This window comes from Sparus aurata, chromosome 9 (assembly GCF_900880675.1).
Source record: "Sparus aurata chromosome 9, fSpaAur1.1, whole genome shotgun sequence".
NCBI lineage: Eukaryota > Metazoa > Chordata > Actinopteri > Spariformes > Sparidae > Sparus > Sparus aurata.
Window position 1 is genome coordinate 14,208,079 of NC_044195.1, and position 14,178 is coordinate 14,222,256.

Below are 14,178 nucleotides of genomic sequence, written 5' to 3' on the forward strand. Positions count from 1 at the left end.
AAAGATTTATGTGAACATATATTTACTGTTGTATCTCAAAACCCCTCGGAAGTAAAAGGAGTGTTAAAGGCAGGTGCTAATCTGACGGCTCTAAGTGATTTGATTGCCATGTGTCAAGACATGATATCACTGAATTGATTTAATTTGCGATACACTCTGTTGACGGCTGTTTGCCTGAGCTGAAGCGTAATGCTCCATCAGCAGCAAATGGAGTAACCCATTCAACACCAATTCTGCTGCATTACAGACAGGAAGTACATCTTATTTTTCCCTCAATGGCCTCGTAGCAAAACTGATGACTAGCTTTGGGATAATTGCATGTTCCTGCAAAGTATTCAGGTGGGAGGAGAGTGTGATTCAGACCTTATGTTGAATACGCTCTGCATTTAGTGCAAATCATGTCATTTTATCTAGTAAATAGATCGGAGACTTATCTACCAGATGTTTTTTAGCTGTACAGATGACTGAGGAATCAAAAAAACGGCACATACATATCCATCAACAGTACAATTATTAGTGATTTGTCATTTTCTCAAATACATTTTTCCTCTCGCTCTTTCTTGCTATTCTTTGCACAAACACACACACATACCAAAGGCTAATAATGTTATCGGCTCAGATCACCAACTCAGCAGATCTCAACCGCATGTCACCTACGATAACTCAACGCATGCACGCGCACGCGCGCGCACACACACACACACACACACACACACACACACACACAGATGCAGAGTTCGGTGCCCCTTGTCAATAGGACGTTAAGGGTTTTGGCACTAATGACCAGTATAGAGATAAGAGAGGAGAGGTTAATGTGTTGCTGTGGGTGATCAAGATAAGACCAATCCCTTCAAGCCTGCAGACAATGAAACAGTGAGAAAGGGAGAGAGTGCCAAAGAGGTACAGGCAGAAAAACATATCCAGAAATAAGCAAAAAATGTCCAAACAACATGAGCTTTTTTGTGTAAGACACACTGCTGCGTGTGAACTTCTGTTTATTATATTTGATGCATGAGCAAGTACAGAATCAGTCTATCAGGGCTGCACACATAAATATGCACCCAGCGGCAAAGCAGAGTAAACACTGAAAAACTCAATAGTCACCACCAACCAATCCAGATTTTCTTTGAATGGGTTATCAGCGCAGCTCCCAAGACAAACCAAAATATACGAGCCTGTCTCGCATTCAAAAGGGCTTTATTTGGAAGCTTTGTGAGTGTGTGTTATCACAACATCTACAGTACGTGTGTGTTTGTTCAATGTATTCTTAACATCAAGGGGTTGATACAATTTATTGTGATTGCTTTTTAAGTACTAGTTCAGCCACAAGTTCAGACACACAACGCATGCATATATCTATCTATACACACACACATATCCAGACACACATACACACACACACACCCCCTTCCTCTCTGCAAGTGAAAGCGACATAAAATGTCCCCCCCCCCACCCCCCATCTATGTGGCCGGCTGGGTCGGCTGACATTTGGACACTTGTCAATCATCTCTTTCAATAGCCAAGCTGCAGGAAAAACGGAGTCGGGGGGTCAGCAACTCAGTGTATTGCCATGGCAACAACTGCACTGAAGTTCATAGCCCGCTGGGATAGTAGTTCTAAGTGCATGCATGTTTGTGTGCGTGTGTGTTTGTGTGAGAATGTCCATTTTTGTTTCTGGTTCCAGTGTGTGTGTGTGTGTGTGTGTGTGTGTGTGTGTGTGTGTGTGTGTGTGTGTGTGTGTGTGTTTGTGTGTGTGTATGTTTGTGTGTGTGCGCTCCTTCTGTGTCCAATTGTTCCCCATCAGCCAGAGGCAAATACTCCTCCCATTTTTAGCTCCTCCACCTCTAACCTTGCAACCTCACATGCAGCTTTAGCCTTTTCTCCCTCCTTTCCCTCTCTTCCATTTTTTTTTTTACCTCCCTCCTCTAACCAGCAGGTCAAGGAACAAGGCCCTGCAGGAAGTACAGCAACCAAAAAAAAGAGTACTTAACCTTTCACCACCTTGGCCTCTCCCTCCCTCTGCCCTTCTGCCTCTCATCATTTTCCTCTTCCTCGCCAGTGTGTGTTTCAGTGTGATCCTCCACTTGCACCCGCTCTGCATCCAATTGTTTTCTCATCTTCAACAGTTGTGCTTTCACTCGTACACACGTTATCCCATACTAGGTTCACATGTCCAGACAGCCCAGCATTCAGCCAAATTACAAGAAAACAGGGTGACAGAGCACGCAAGCACAGCCACGACAAAATATGTGGAGCCTGCGCCACTGGTGGTCTGTTTATGGGATGAATACGAAGGACAATTTGTGTTCTCAGTCAGGGAAAATAGCTCAGATTGAGCCTCGGAGGACAATCCACTGACCCGTTTACCGAACACTTATCGCAGAGAGGTTCACCGGCACTATTCATCTCCTGGGGCTCCAGCAGCCACACACATGCAGGCAACTAGTCCCCTCCATCTACCCAGACTTTAATGACAGCACAATGTGCAGTGACAGCAACCACACAGAAAATGAATTTAATACGATGCTCCAAATGGCGTGATAAACCTGTAGCTCTAGGAATAAATACTTCTCATGAAAATGTTGACATGCACAACATTTACACAGCAGTTTGTTGCAGATTTGGGGGATTTGAGGATAGTTTAGTGAGAGGGCTGCACGCCAAACTTGTGTTGCATTAGATTTGAAAACAATTGTTTCTTTCTGGCACAACAAAATTGCCTCTTGGAAAAGCAAAGCTCCAGTCGACAACGTAAAAAAAAAAGAAAAAGAAAAAGGAAATAAATAAAAACAGTTCACAGGTTGGTAGACATATGGTAATTTTGTGCCCTTGCTTTTACTGAAACTAGTGACTTTTATGAGTAAAATCTGCTGCTAATAGCTGTTTGATGTGGATTAACATGCTCCATTACCCCAATGTACCAACACTGCCAGAATCATTACAGAGCACACGCACACACACAGAAATACACGCTCTATGACACAGACACCAAGACTGCTCCATCCAAATCCCCCCCCCCCCCCCCCCCCCCCCCCCCCCCAACACACACACACACACACACACACACACACACACACACACACACACACTTCTTCGTCCAACACTCTCCCTCTTCCCAGTCCTGTCAATGGACAAGGCCTGTCTGACTGAAATGGCGTAATTCTGGGGGATAATTCATGGATAATTTTGGGATAATCTCCAGCAAACCATTCGGAGCGCTGCCACCCAGTTTGCCCGCAGCCTGATTACCAGGCTCCGAATGCCAGCCACTTGTAGTGACCAGCACAGCCAGCAACCACTCTGCTGCATGCAAATAAACAAAACAAACAAGGACCTCCAGCAGGGAAACATCCAGCTCTGCTCACACAAATATTCACCAAACATTGTAGGTTACTGAAAAGATGCACACACGAATACACAGAGGAAGGAGTCAAACAAATCCAAAACGCTAATGTAAAGACATCTCGTTAAAAGCGAAAGCATGTGGAGAGTATACACACACTCACACGCACAACCTTACAGCTGAGAGGATTTTCATTATGTGTGATTGCCATCTCGTGGTGGGAGAAACTGTATGATTAAGAGCAAATGCTAAACCTTTGCGATGTCACGGAATACAGTATTACATTTTGCAGTCTAACTTTCTTAGCTACAACAAAAACTTAATCTTTTCTTTTGAGGACCAATCTGCCTGACAAAATTGGGCTAGTGAAAGTTGTGTTGTCATTTAGAGTATTTAAAACCCTGCTAAAGCATTCATAACAGAACATAAGCCGTTATTCAGCGTAGCATTATATACAATATATGTATAATGTAAAGACTATATCTTCACATTGTTAGGACTGATAATAATTTACATTAACTCCGTGTATGCAAACAGTGAGAGAATATGAGCACATAACTTCAGCCCCATACTGAATTTGGTCTGATGTTGGAAGCCAGAGGGGCTCTTGTTTATATATTGATAAATACTGACATCTAGTGGCTCAACCTAAAAATTCACAGTGTCAGGTGCTCCGGGATCACACGTTTGGATCTAAGTAAACACCACCACCTTTTGGCCACCATGGAAAAACATCACCAAGAAGCCTTAATACATTTCACTTTTTCTATTAGTTACCATTTCCTGATTTTTCTTACATCAGCAAAAATATACCTTTATTCTAAAAACATTTGCATTACAAAAAAACATTTTGATCTGCATATATAAATCATAAAAAGTTGTATCTTCTACATTCTTAAGAGGATACAAAGTATTAACTCTCCTTGGATACCATGACTGATTACATAACAACTCCTTCTGTACTGAACATCATTTCTTTTTTTTTTTTACATCTAGCGATAAATTTACAGACAGACGGAAGGCTTCTCACCCGCGCGCACACACATGCACACACAGACCCAGCCGGTGTGCTGTTGACAGCAGTACATGTACACACAACTGCACTGCTGGAGAATATTTGCTTTCATCATATAAAGCCTGTTGTTTTCAGTTATGTCATGTTGTTTAATATCCTAAGAGGCTTAGAGATTCCCCCTTTGCTGAGAAGTGTTGACAGAAAAAACTCTGAATTCATAAGGACCGCAACTTAACTATGCGATCACTTCTCACACTTGACATTGCACTTAAATTCTGTTTTTTCCACCACAATGTGTGGACATGCAAATCAAATCTTTCTTGTCAGTGCAAGGTGCATGCAAACACTGCTGACACACTCACAGACACACAAACTCAGCTCAAAGTGCCATTTCAGACTTACTCACCATTAGTTAAGACATGTATCTCTGAGGCAGTGAAATCAAATATGAGGTGTGTACAAATTCAGTTTTGCATTTCATCAATATCCTCTCCCTCCACTTTCACAAAACTGAGTCCAGGATATACTGTCACTGTCAAAAATATACGTAAAAAAGTAGAAAAATTGGAAATCGAGCTTGCAGCATAGATGAAGTGTTTTCCAGAAGTATCCAGGGGAACGGGAGTCTCCAGTCCTACACTTTTGTTAGAATCACTCCCAAATGAACTGATAAAAATCCTGTAACATGAACAGTGACAGCTGCTTAGAGCAGATACAGGAAGCCGGGTCCCCCTTCAGTCAGTCCATCACTCCACTGAGCACTTAAAAGTCCAGCATGTTTTTGGTCCAGCTGTTTGAGGATGTCGAACAGAGAAACATTTCTTTCAGAGTGTGTAGACTCAGCTGAGGATCATCTTGCAGAAGCAGTTTTGACCTGCGCGATTATAGAAGATAACAGTGAGAGATCATCTAGATAGTCTGATGCATCAAAGTGGCATGAAAGCTCACCTGCTTTTTCTTAGCCACCCATCGTGTCTCCAGGCGGAGAAAGCACTCCTGTCAGTTTTTATACCAGCGCACACAAGCTGCCGGGCTCCCCTCCTCTCTCCTCTTCCCCCCTCGCCTGTTAGGCTTTGACTGCTTTGCTCTGCTCTATCTCTGCACTTGACCAATCCACTCTATCAGCTCCACCACTCTCACAACTCCACACAGATCTGCGGCGTGCAACCTATCAGCTCCACCACTCTCACAACTCCACACAGATCTGCGGCGTGCAACCTATCCCATTTTTCTGATAGTCTCATTCGGTGCCTTCTCCCCCTGCTGCTGCCAAACCAGTCACCTGTAGGCTCAGAGATACTCCAAACCATTTCCCAATCTCCCGCCCTCCTCGCCTCATTCGTATCTCTCTTATTTTCGTCATTTTCACCCCTAACTCCCACTCAGTTTTCACTCCTACCCACTTTTAGTCCTTTCACTTCCCCTGCTTCTACCCAACCATTACCAATTTTCTTTGACACACTATTTGCTATTAGCCCCTAGTCTTCCTCCTCCCCTTCCTCTTATCCCTCCACTCTCCATCCCTGTCTCTGCCTATCCTCCTTATATATCCTCAGCCTTCGCTTTGCCTTCTCCCCATCTCCAGCGGCATGAATATATTATTATCTACACAATGGAGCCCTGCTTATTGTTTATGAATTACCAGCCTTGCGGCCAAACAAAGCCTATTTTCATAAGAAACCTCCATTTCATTTCAGCTCCAATTAGATTGGGGGCTAAAGAATAGGAGTCCTCAGGCCTCAGCCCCTAAGGATGGCAGGTCCATTCAGCTTCATTCAATGGGGCCTTATTGCTTTCCCATACAAAAGAGCACGTGGACGGGCTTTCAGACTGAAACACCAACCAAAAATGACTGGGAGACAGTACTGTACAATAACAAATCTTTAAAGAAAGGACACTGAGTGCTTATCCTCCCATCCATCAATTCATCCCTCACTCTTCGCTTTCTTCTCCTCCTCTGTTCGTATATTGTAAGACCTGGACATTAATGACAGACAGTTGAAAGAGAAAGGGAGTGAAAGAAAGAGAAGAAGAAAGAGGCAGAGCAGCTCAGTTTTTCACAATACATGTCAAGTCTAAATGATCACTGGCTGCTGAATAGACAGATGGAAGGGAAAAAGAAGTGAGTCGTGTGTATGTATGTGTGTGTGTGTGTGTGTACAGCTGATTGATTCTCTGCTTTGAAAAGAGAGAGAAAAGAGTGAATGAAAGAGAGAGGAAGACCTTGATGCTTTTTACAAGCTCCACAATAGTCGGGGGGTCTGAGCCGTATTGTGGAGGACCCACAGTGACAAGCTGTCACTCCATCCTGGTAGGAAGAAAGAGGCAGAGAGAGTGAAGAGGGGCTGGGGCAGGTCAGAACCCTGATAATACACGTCTGCCTCTTCAGTTCAAAAGTTTCTCACCCGCCAGACACTTGACAGAAAGAAGAAGGGACGCTCTTTAGTTGTTCTGGTAAAGTGGAGACAAGAAGTTAGTGAAAGCAATTTGTACTCATCTACCTCCACCTGGAACATCAACTAAGAGATCCAGGTATTAACTTCACCAGAAGCAAGGCAGTTTCTCTTTTCATGCTCTGGTTCATTACTGGGGACTGAGTGGCAGTGGGCCAGTCCAACACTGTGAGAGAATCAAGCCAACAAGGTCAGAGCACGACAGCGCTGGCCTGGCTTTATCTGCCGAGATCTGCTTCACAGAATGAATGTGAATCGTGCCTTTGTTCTTATGAAGGAATATTCAGCGCGAAACAAAAGGCAACTGTTTTCATTACTAATGAGTGGACAAGGTGAGAGTCACAGTGAAAAGGTTGACATCTGTGCTTATTCATCCAACAGCAGCAGAATGGGATCATCTTCTCTCCACAAAGCTTGTCACGATTATCAAGGTGCACAATAGATTTCAATAGGCCGGTCGTTTCAAAAAGACGCAGAATATACACAAACACACGCAAAAGTACACACAGGCGTGAGCATGAATGATTGTTTTGTTAGGGTCAAAGACAAGATGCAATCAATATCATTGCCACACAAACCGTTTTTTGTTTTTTTTTGTTGCACTTTTTGCATGGCATTCATTCCATTCAAAATGCCATCGTGTGTCACTTTCAACTTTGCATGGAAAAGATTAAGAATAAACGTAGACAACGCATTCATCTAAGTCTGAACTCGTCACTCCTCGCGTGCATACACCATCTTCAGCACAACGGAGCTTTGGGAGTGACGATCAAAACACTTAAATTGAGAACTCTGAGCCAAAATGAGACTTCAGTATATGAGCACTGGCAGCAGTAGCAGTTTGTTTTTGCAGCAGTGTAATAGAGGAATGCGGAACGCGCAGAGCAGCAGCGGCAGCAGTGTAGCAGAGCAAAAGAGGCAGTATGAGATTATTTTAACTGACCCCATATTGTGAAGGCGATATTGTTGTAGCAGTAGTCATCTTAAGATAAACAGTTTTAACATACTCATACAGAGAGGGCCCGAGGCTTTTATTTGTTACCCAAGTTTCAGCCTTGTAATTCCCTACAAGCGTAAATTAAGGTCAACAAGGCATAGATTGGGGAGTGACAGTAACAGCTTCCACAACAAAACCCTTATAAATGCAGAGTTTTTTCAAACTGGCAAAGCTTTCAGAGTCCTTCAAGGCTTTCAACGGTACACAGAATAAAAAAAACATTGTGCTGTCTCCCTTCTTATACACTTATTGTGTTAAAGTCAACAAAAATGAATTGTATCTCGTGTTCTCGAATTTACCAAAATGTGGGAATAAAATTGTATCTCGTGCACAGAATAGCAATTCAAGTGCTCGCTGTTGTACAACACGGCCAACATGGCTTTACAGTTCTGGTTTATTGTCATCAACCATGTCTCCAGCAGCAACAAGCAGCTGTTTTTTTAGCAAAAAGACCCTGTTAAACCCACTGTACACTATACGCTAATTTGCAACTAGCTGGTGAACATAGTGGAGCATTTAGCAGCTAAAGGTCACATATTTCAGGATATCTTCGGAGTAGGTGTGGACCAAAACAGAGCTAAAGTCTAGTGAATACTGGACTTTAGCTCTGTTTTGTATCAGCAACTGTTTGTGGGTGGGGTGGGGGTAAAAAAAGCGTAAGAGACAACAGAACCCTGGACAGCTTCATTAGAGGAGGACATGAGATAAAGAGCAAGAGCTTGTATAATGCTGTCGTTCTTAACATCAAATATTACTGGGAATAATAATAAGGAAAATAAAATTTAGGCTTGTTATGTCCTAACTTATATGTCATTGCGTTCCCTACATCCGTTCAACCAAATGTGCTGTGAGTAGGTGTGCTCTGCTGCACGGACCACTCACTGAGAATGGAACACCAAAATCTATTTACAATAATCATATTGGAATACAAAACAAAGCAGTGAAGGAGCCATTGTACTAAAAAAAAAAAAACACAACCTTCACATGACCAAATCTATCATGTTGCAGACATTACTGCAGTGGCCGCACACACAATAAAAATGATCGATGACGAAACATTACATTTCAATTCAATTGCAATTCATACCTTTAAAGTGCTTAAGTGTAAAGTTAAGTTTAACTGTTCTCACAGCAGACATTTTCAGGTGGCACAGCAGGAAAAGCACAGCAGTGACTAATAAGGTTAGCTACGTCTTTGGTCCATTAATTGGTGGCCAAGTGACAATTAGATAATATCACAACACCAGGAGGACCATAGATCTGACACACCTAAATGTGATTGTATGTCCTTTAATAACAATTGAGCTTTGTTCCTGCTATGATGTAGCTAAATGTCAGCTATAAAACAGGTTAATTAAACTGACAGTTCTCCGTGGTTTGAAAAACATTTTTTCTTGTGAAATGTTACCTAGTGATATGTAGCAGACGAATATCAGCACAGCAGTGTAAAGTATAGCGCAAAGGCAAAGGCTAAAAAGCTTCTTCATTAACTATGTAACCCTATATTAACTGAGCAGAGTCATGTCAGAGTAAACAGTACCTGTTTGCACTGGTACCTTAGTGAAGATGTGACGCAGGAGGTCCCAGTCTGCCAACCGATTCCTCTTTTCTTCCAGTTTAGTCTTCACAAAATTTAGGGACAAACCCTGACAGCACTCAACAGACGAACTTTTTTCACTGACCAGCCTGTTTGGGAAATGCTACAGGAGCAGCAGCAGCAATCCTGTTAGCAAAATAAACAAGGTAGCACCAACTTGGCGGGCGGAAACAGTTTAACTACCGCGCCAACATGGCGGGCGGAAACAGTTCAACTACCTCGCCAACATGGCGGGCGGAAACAGTTCAACTACTGCGCCAACATGGCAGGCGTAAACAGTTCGACTAGAGCGCAATTTCGCGCCATTTCCGAGGGCAGCTTGGATGACTGGTGCCAGGAGAAATGTATCCTGGCTAGAGCAGAGCTAACCTTTTGTTCCAAGCAGATTCACAACCTGCCTAAAACCAAACCTTAAGAGGAAAGGATAAGTAAGTAAAGATAGCGATAGGCTAATACTTTTGGTTACAGTATCATCACATTACCTTCTGATTGTTAAGAGAAATACTGCTCACCTGAACAGTGCCTGATGAGACTCTGTGGAACACGCTGACCCTCTGACCTACCTTCAGTATGATGACAGTGGTAAACAAGTGAGCAGTACTGTCATAGCAAAATGGTTCAAGTTCAAAGTTTTGACTTAGTTATTTGCAATACTTTGAAATCTTTTTTTTAGCTGAGCAGTTAAAAAGGAAAATACTTCTACAGTGATTTAGTGTTGTAAAACAACGAGGAAAGAAATGTCTAATGGTGGGTTCAATACTTTTCAAAGACATGTATTACTAAGTCCCTTGGATGATTTAATTCTCTCACTGATATTACACTTGTAGTTTACACTGTTATCTGTCCAGAGAAGAATGAGACCTCTGGGTGGCAAGGTTATGAGAGGACACAAGATCAATTAGAAATAAAATTTTAAAAAAATCCTTGATGTTTTGCTTTTTTGTTTTTATTCATGAAAATAACAGGATACTTTTTGTGAGGAGGGTCACAGGGTTTGGAAGCCCTGCCCTGCTTTTAATGGCAGGATTATCCAGGGGACCTCAATAAAAAAAGGGCTATTGTTGATCTCCTGACACCTCCAGGTCCCCATCAAGTCCCCTTCAAGATATATACAGACCGAGAAACACAAATAGTAATCCTACGATAGCGTAGAACACAGACTTAGTCTTTTCTGTGCATAAGTGAGCTCTGGTACTTTGATTACAATTTATATGCACAAGCTTTATTCAGTACCTATGTGAGCTAGGCACAGGCAGATGTGGTACATTTAATTCAAATGTATGTACAGCAAATTAACATGTTTTCCTTAAATCACATCATTTATCACACAGGACAGCTGCCTGTTTACTGAGTTGGTAATCCAGCCTTGGGTATTTTTGTGTGAGTGAAAGAGACAGAGAGCAGAGGTTCCTTTTTACTTTGTGCAGTTGGAGCAGGTGAAGCAGTGATTCAAAGTCATTCTTCTAAAACCACATTTATTTCAAAGGCTCATCTTTTAGCAGTATTTACATTATACAGTACAATTTCAATATCTATACAATTCCATAGGATGCCTAGAGAGAAGGTCGAACCTAGAGGAGGTCAAACAGTAACAACGACAAAAAAAAATTAAAACAGTCACAAAAGATGAGCTTTCAGACACAAGCTTAACTTCAGGCTGAAAACACCAGGCTAAGCCTGTGTCGGAGAAAGAGGCCAAACAAAATCAATTCATAAAAAATTAAATAGCATAAAAAAGGTAATGAAATGGCATGGTTCAAGTTCAGATGTTTCCAAAGCCTTTGTGACCATTAAAGTACCATTGATGTACCATTGGACAGCAGACTGTTAAATGATTGTAAACAGAGGGAGAGGACTGCTCTCCACCGTTCTTCGGGCCACACTGAACACTACCAAAGACACTGATGATGGTCACATCATCGCATTGGGTGTTCAAGGAATGTTACCATGAAAAAGATGGTCAAGCCGTATCAACATCACGTCCCAGTGACTCCTGTCTTTTCATCAAAAGAGCAGTAACGACACTCCAATTAGAGCAAACACTCGACTATCAGCTTTCAGATTCACTCACACAACCAACCTTAAAATTATGCATGTAAAGTGTGTGCATCTCACACACACACCGTACAAGCAAGCCCACACAAACATGCTCTGCCTTTCTCATTTCAAAGCTTCAGTTAGAGATGATGACGCACAAGATCCTCAAAGGTTTGTCTCGTCCCATGTTGGGTCGTTCATGCTCTTCAACACCCTCCTGACAACTTTCTCCAGATCCTTCCTTGCTCTCTGCTCCTCCTCCAGCGACCTCTTCATCTTCTTGTTATCCTGTGAGGTCAAATAATCTCGTCACGCACGTTGTAAACAGATTTATCACCAGGTATCATTACACATATATTTCCATTTGGCTAACATTTTGCATCCTCCGTACTAAGCGTACAATTCATCTCATCATGATTTTTCATGAAAAATCCCAAACATTCACCTGTTTCAGCTCTTGAACCTCATCCCTCAGGGCGTACACCACATCCACCAGGCTCCTTTAATATGATCATATTTACAGGTCAACTTATCAAGACTGGTTAATAAAAGAGCAAATTCACATTGTGTGAGGACTGGGACATACTTTGGCGACACCACACACTTTGTTTAACATCTGAACTTTAATAACGACAAAGCATATGACGAGTTCATGATGCAGTGGTCTGAAGTAGAAGAGACAAAAGGTGCATTACTGAGTCCTTTGGCCCTGGCACAGCGTGTAACTACTGGTGACATATATCACTGTCACTGACCATCATGTCTTTCTTGGCTTCAGTTTGCGTGTTGATGTTCAAACAACAGGAGTTCCCTACATTCTAAGCACTACAGAATGCCATTTTATTTAACTTCTGTATTGTGTTGGTACCGGCTATACCAGCAAGTGTTCTACTTGCTATCAGATTCGAAAGGAATCTTGGGCATCTCACATGATTACCACAGACGGGGTATGAAACCCCTTTTACATAATCATAATTTAGGTCTTTTTGTAGGATTTACAATATGTTCAGTCTGTGATTCAGGGCAAAGGAGAAGCTAGAGGGGTATTTATCTATCGTCTTACTTTTCTTCTCCAGAACTTTGTCCATTGCGACTAGGACCCTCCACCAGGACTTTCTTCTCACCGGGGATGATCACGTGCAGCCCTGTTTCCGTTCGCGGCCCTGTTTCAAAACAGAAGAGCACTCAACAACTGGTACTTTGCTTGTCTCACCTTGTACTAAGACGAGTCAGTGCTCAGTCCTGTGAAATACGTTTTCAGACCAGTCTGAACTTCTTTATGGAAACGAGTGACAGCATCGAAGAGAAGCAAACGTACACCACAAGCGGTAGTAGTAGTGTGTTAGTCATGCACAAACCAGACATCAGACGAGAGCCAGAGAAAGTGAGAGGAAATGAGAAGCTGGGGAGATATCTGGCAAAAAAGACAAACAAATCCATTCATTCATTCACATTACAAGTCTGTCAGTCTTAAATTAATGAGAACTCAAACATTTTAGCCAAATGACAACACACAAGACACAATGAGATTTGCTGCTCTAACAAATCACCAGAATGCCAGTGTCTACCAAATGACAGATTTATTCAAAACTCATAATACAGCGTTTGGGACTGGAACACTTCAGCAGTGTAGAACAAATACACTGACAGCGCTGATAGATAAGACATGATCACATGTGTGAACTGAATACAGCATTAGAGCACTCAGAGGACAACGTTGGTCAAAGACAATTGGTCTCTTCCCCCTGCCTGTCCCACAGTTTGACTTAGTTTCTTAAACCACAGAATACACCTGTCACAAAGTATAGCACATGATATAAGGACAGTGATATTCTTAGCTCAAATACTCATAGAAGGTAGAATGGGTTTTATTTTTTCTTGCTCCATGACAACTAATATTTACAGAAAGGGAGACTATGTGCTCTTATATTTCAAGTCCACTCTGACAGTATTCTGAGGCTGAATGAATAGTATACATAGAAATGTTCCCGTATAATCATGTTGGTCTCTTGTTTCTTTTTTTTTTTTTTTTAACCCCAATGCTTTCAAAACATCAAAGGTGAGCATTTACACTACGAATGAGCATTTACTTTACAGTAACACTGAATACTCAAGTCTACCTTTAGGACTATATCATACACACTGTAGGCAGACGACAAAAAGTACAGAATTTAACAGATTCTATCCCCCACACCCACTGGCCCATTACATGATTGTGCAAAATAATTCAAACACTTCATGTTATAATTTTCAGTGTAAACTTTGATACAGATTTTTTTCAAAATGTGAAAAAAAAAGAAAAAGACAAAAAGAAAAGAAAGTAAAAACAAAACAAAAACAAACAAATGATTCTTTCAGGGATCATTTTGTAAACATTGACATACAGAATAAAATTCAAATTAAAAAAAACACCTGTATACAAAATAATGAATTCAATTAAGAAATAATTTCAGAAACAGTAAATAGTACTGTTACATTGACTAATATATTCCTTATGTCATTCACATTGCTTGCTGTAAGAGGAGATAGACTCTTAGTGGATGCCGACCTGTACTTTTTAATACCAACACTGGAAAAATACTTCTTCATAAAAATAGTCATTAATGCAGGAGATAGCATGGGAAACCTCACAAGCCAGACAACACAAAGGCATGTCTGGCTTATGAGGCCATAGCATAGGTGCTAGTTTGTTGTGACACAGGGGATGTTTGTTTTTGACATCATGCTTACCTGGTC

The 14,178-nt window shown here is 41.7% G+C and overlaps 2 protein-coding genes across 8 annotated transcripts in view; both read right to left on the reverse strand.

Annotated features, from left to right (window-relative positions):
- Positions 1 to 5,945, reverse strand: part of sox1a (SRY-box transcription factor 1a) — an 82,764-nt gene extending 76,819 nt beyond the window's left edge. For 2 of the 6 annotated variants that reach the window (XR_003985387.1, XR_003985385.1), the window contains exons 1-2: positions 5,307 to 5,943; positions 4,765 to 5,232 (exon numbers count right to left, since the gene is read on the reverse strand). The gene's annotated coding sequence lies outside the window, so the exon portion shown is untranslated. Of the gene's footprint in view, positions 1 to 4,764; positions 5,233 to 5,306 lie in introns of all 6 variants that reach the window. The other 4 variants (XR_003985386.1, XR_003985384.1, XR_003985388.1 and 1 more) reach the window with 4 other exon arrangements.
- Positions 5,946 to 10,863: 4,918 nt separating this feature from the next.
- Positions 10,864 to 14,178, reverse strand: part of arhgef7a (Rho guanine nucleotide exchange factor (GEF) 7a) — a 32,058-nt gene continuing 28,743 nt past the window's right edge. For both annotated transcript variants that reach the window (XM_030429293.1, XM_030429292.1), the window contains 3 exons: positions 12,506 to 12,605; positions 11,888 to 11,942; positions 10,864 to 11,730 (listed from right to left, as the gene is read on the reverse strand). In XM_030429293.1, the coding sequence (XP_030285153.1) occupies positions 11,608 to 11,730; positions 11,888 to 11,942; positions 12,506 to 12,605 (278 nt within the window). In that variant the 3' untranslated portion in view covers positions 10,864 to 11,607. The remainder of the gene's footprint in view (positions 11,731 to 11,887; positions 11,943 to 12,505; positions 12,606 to 14,178) is intronic.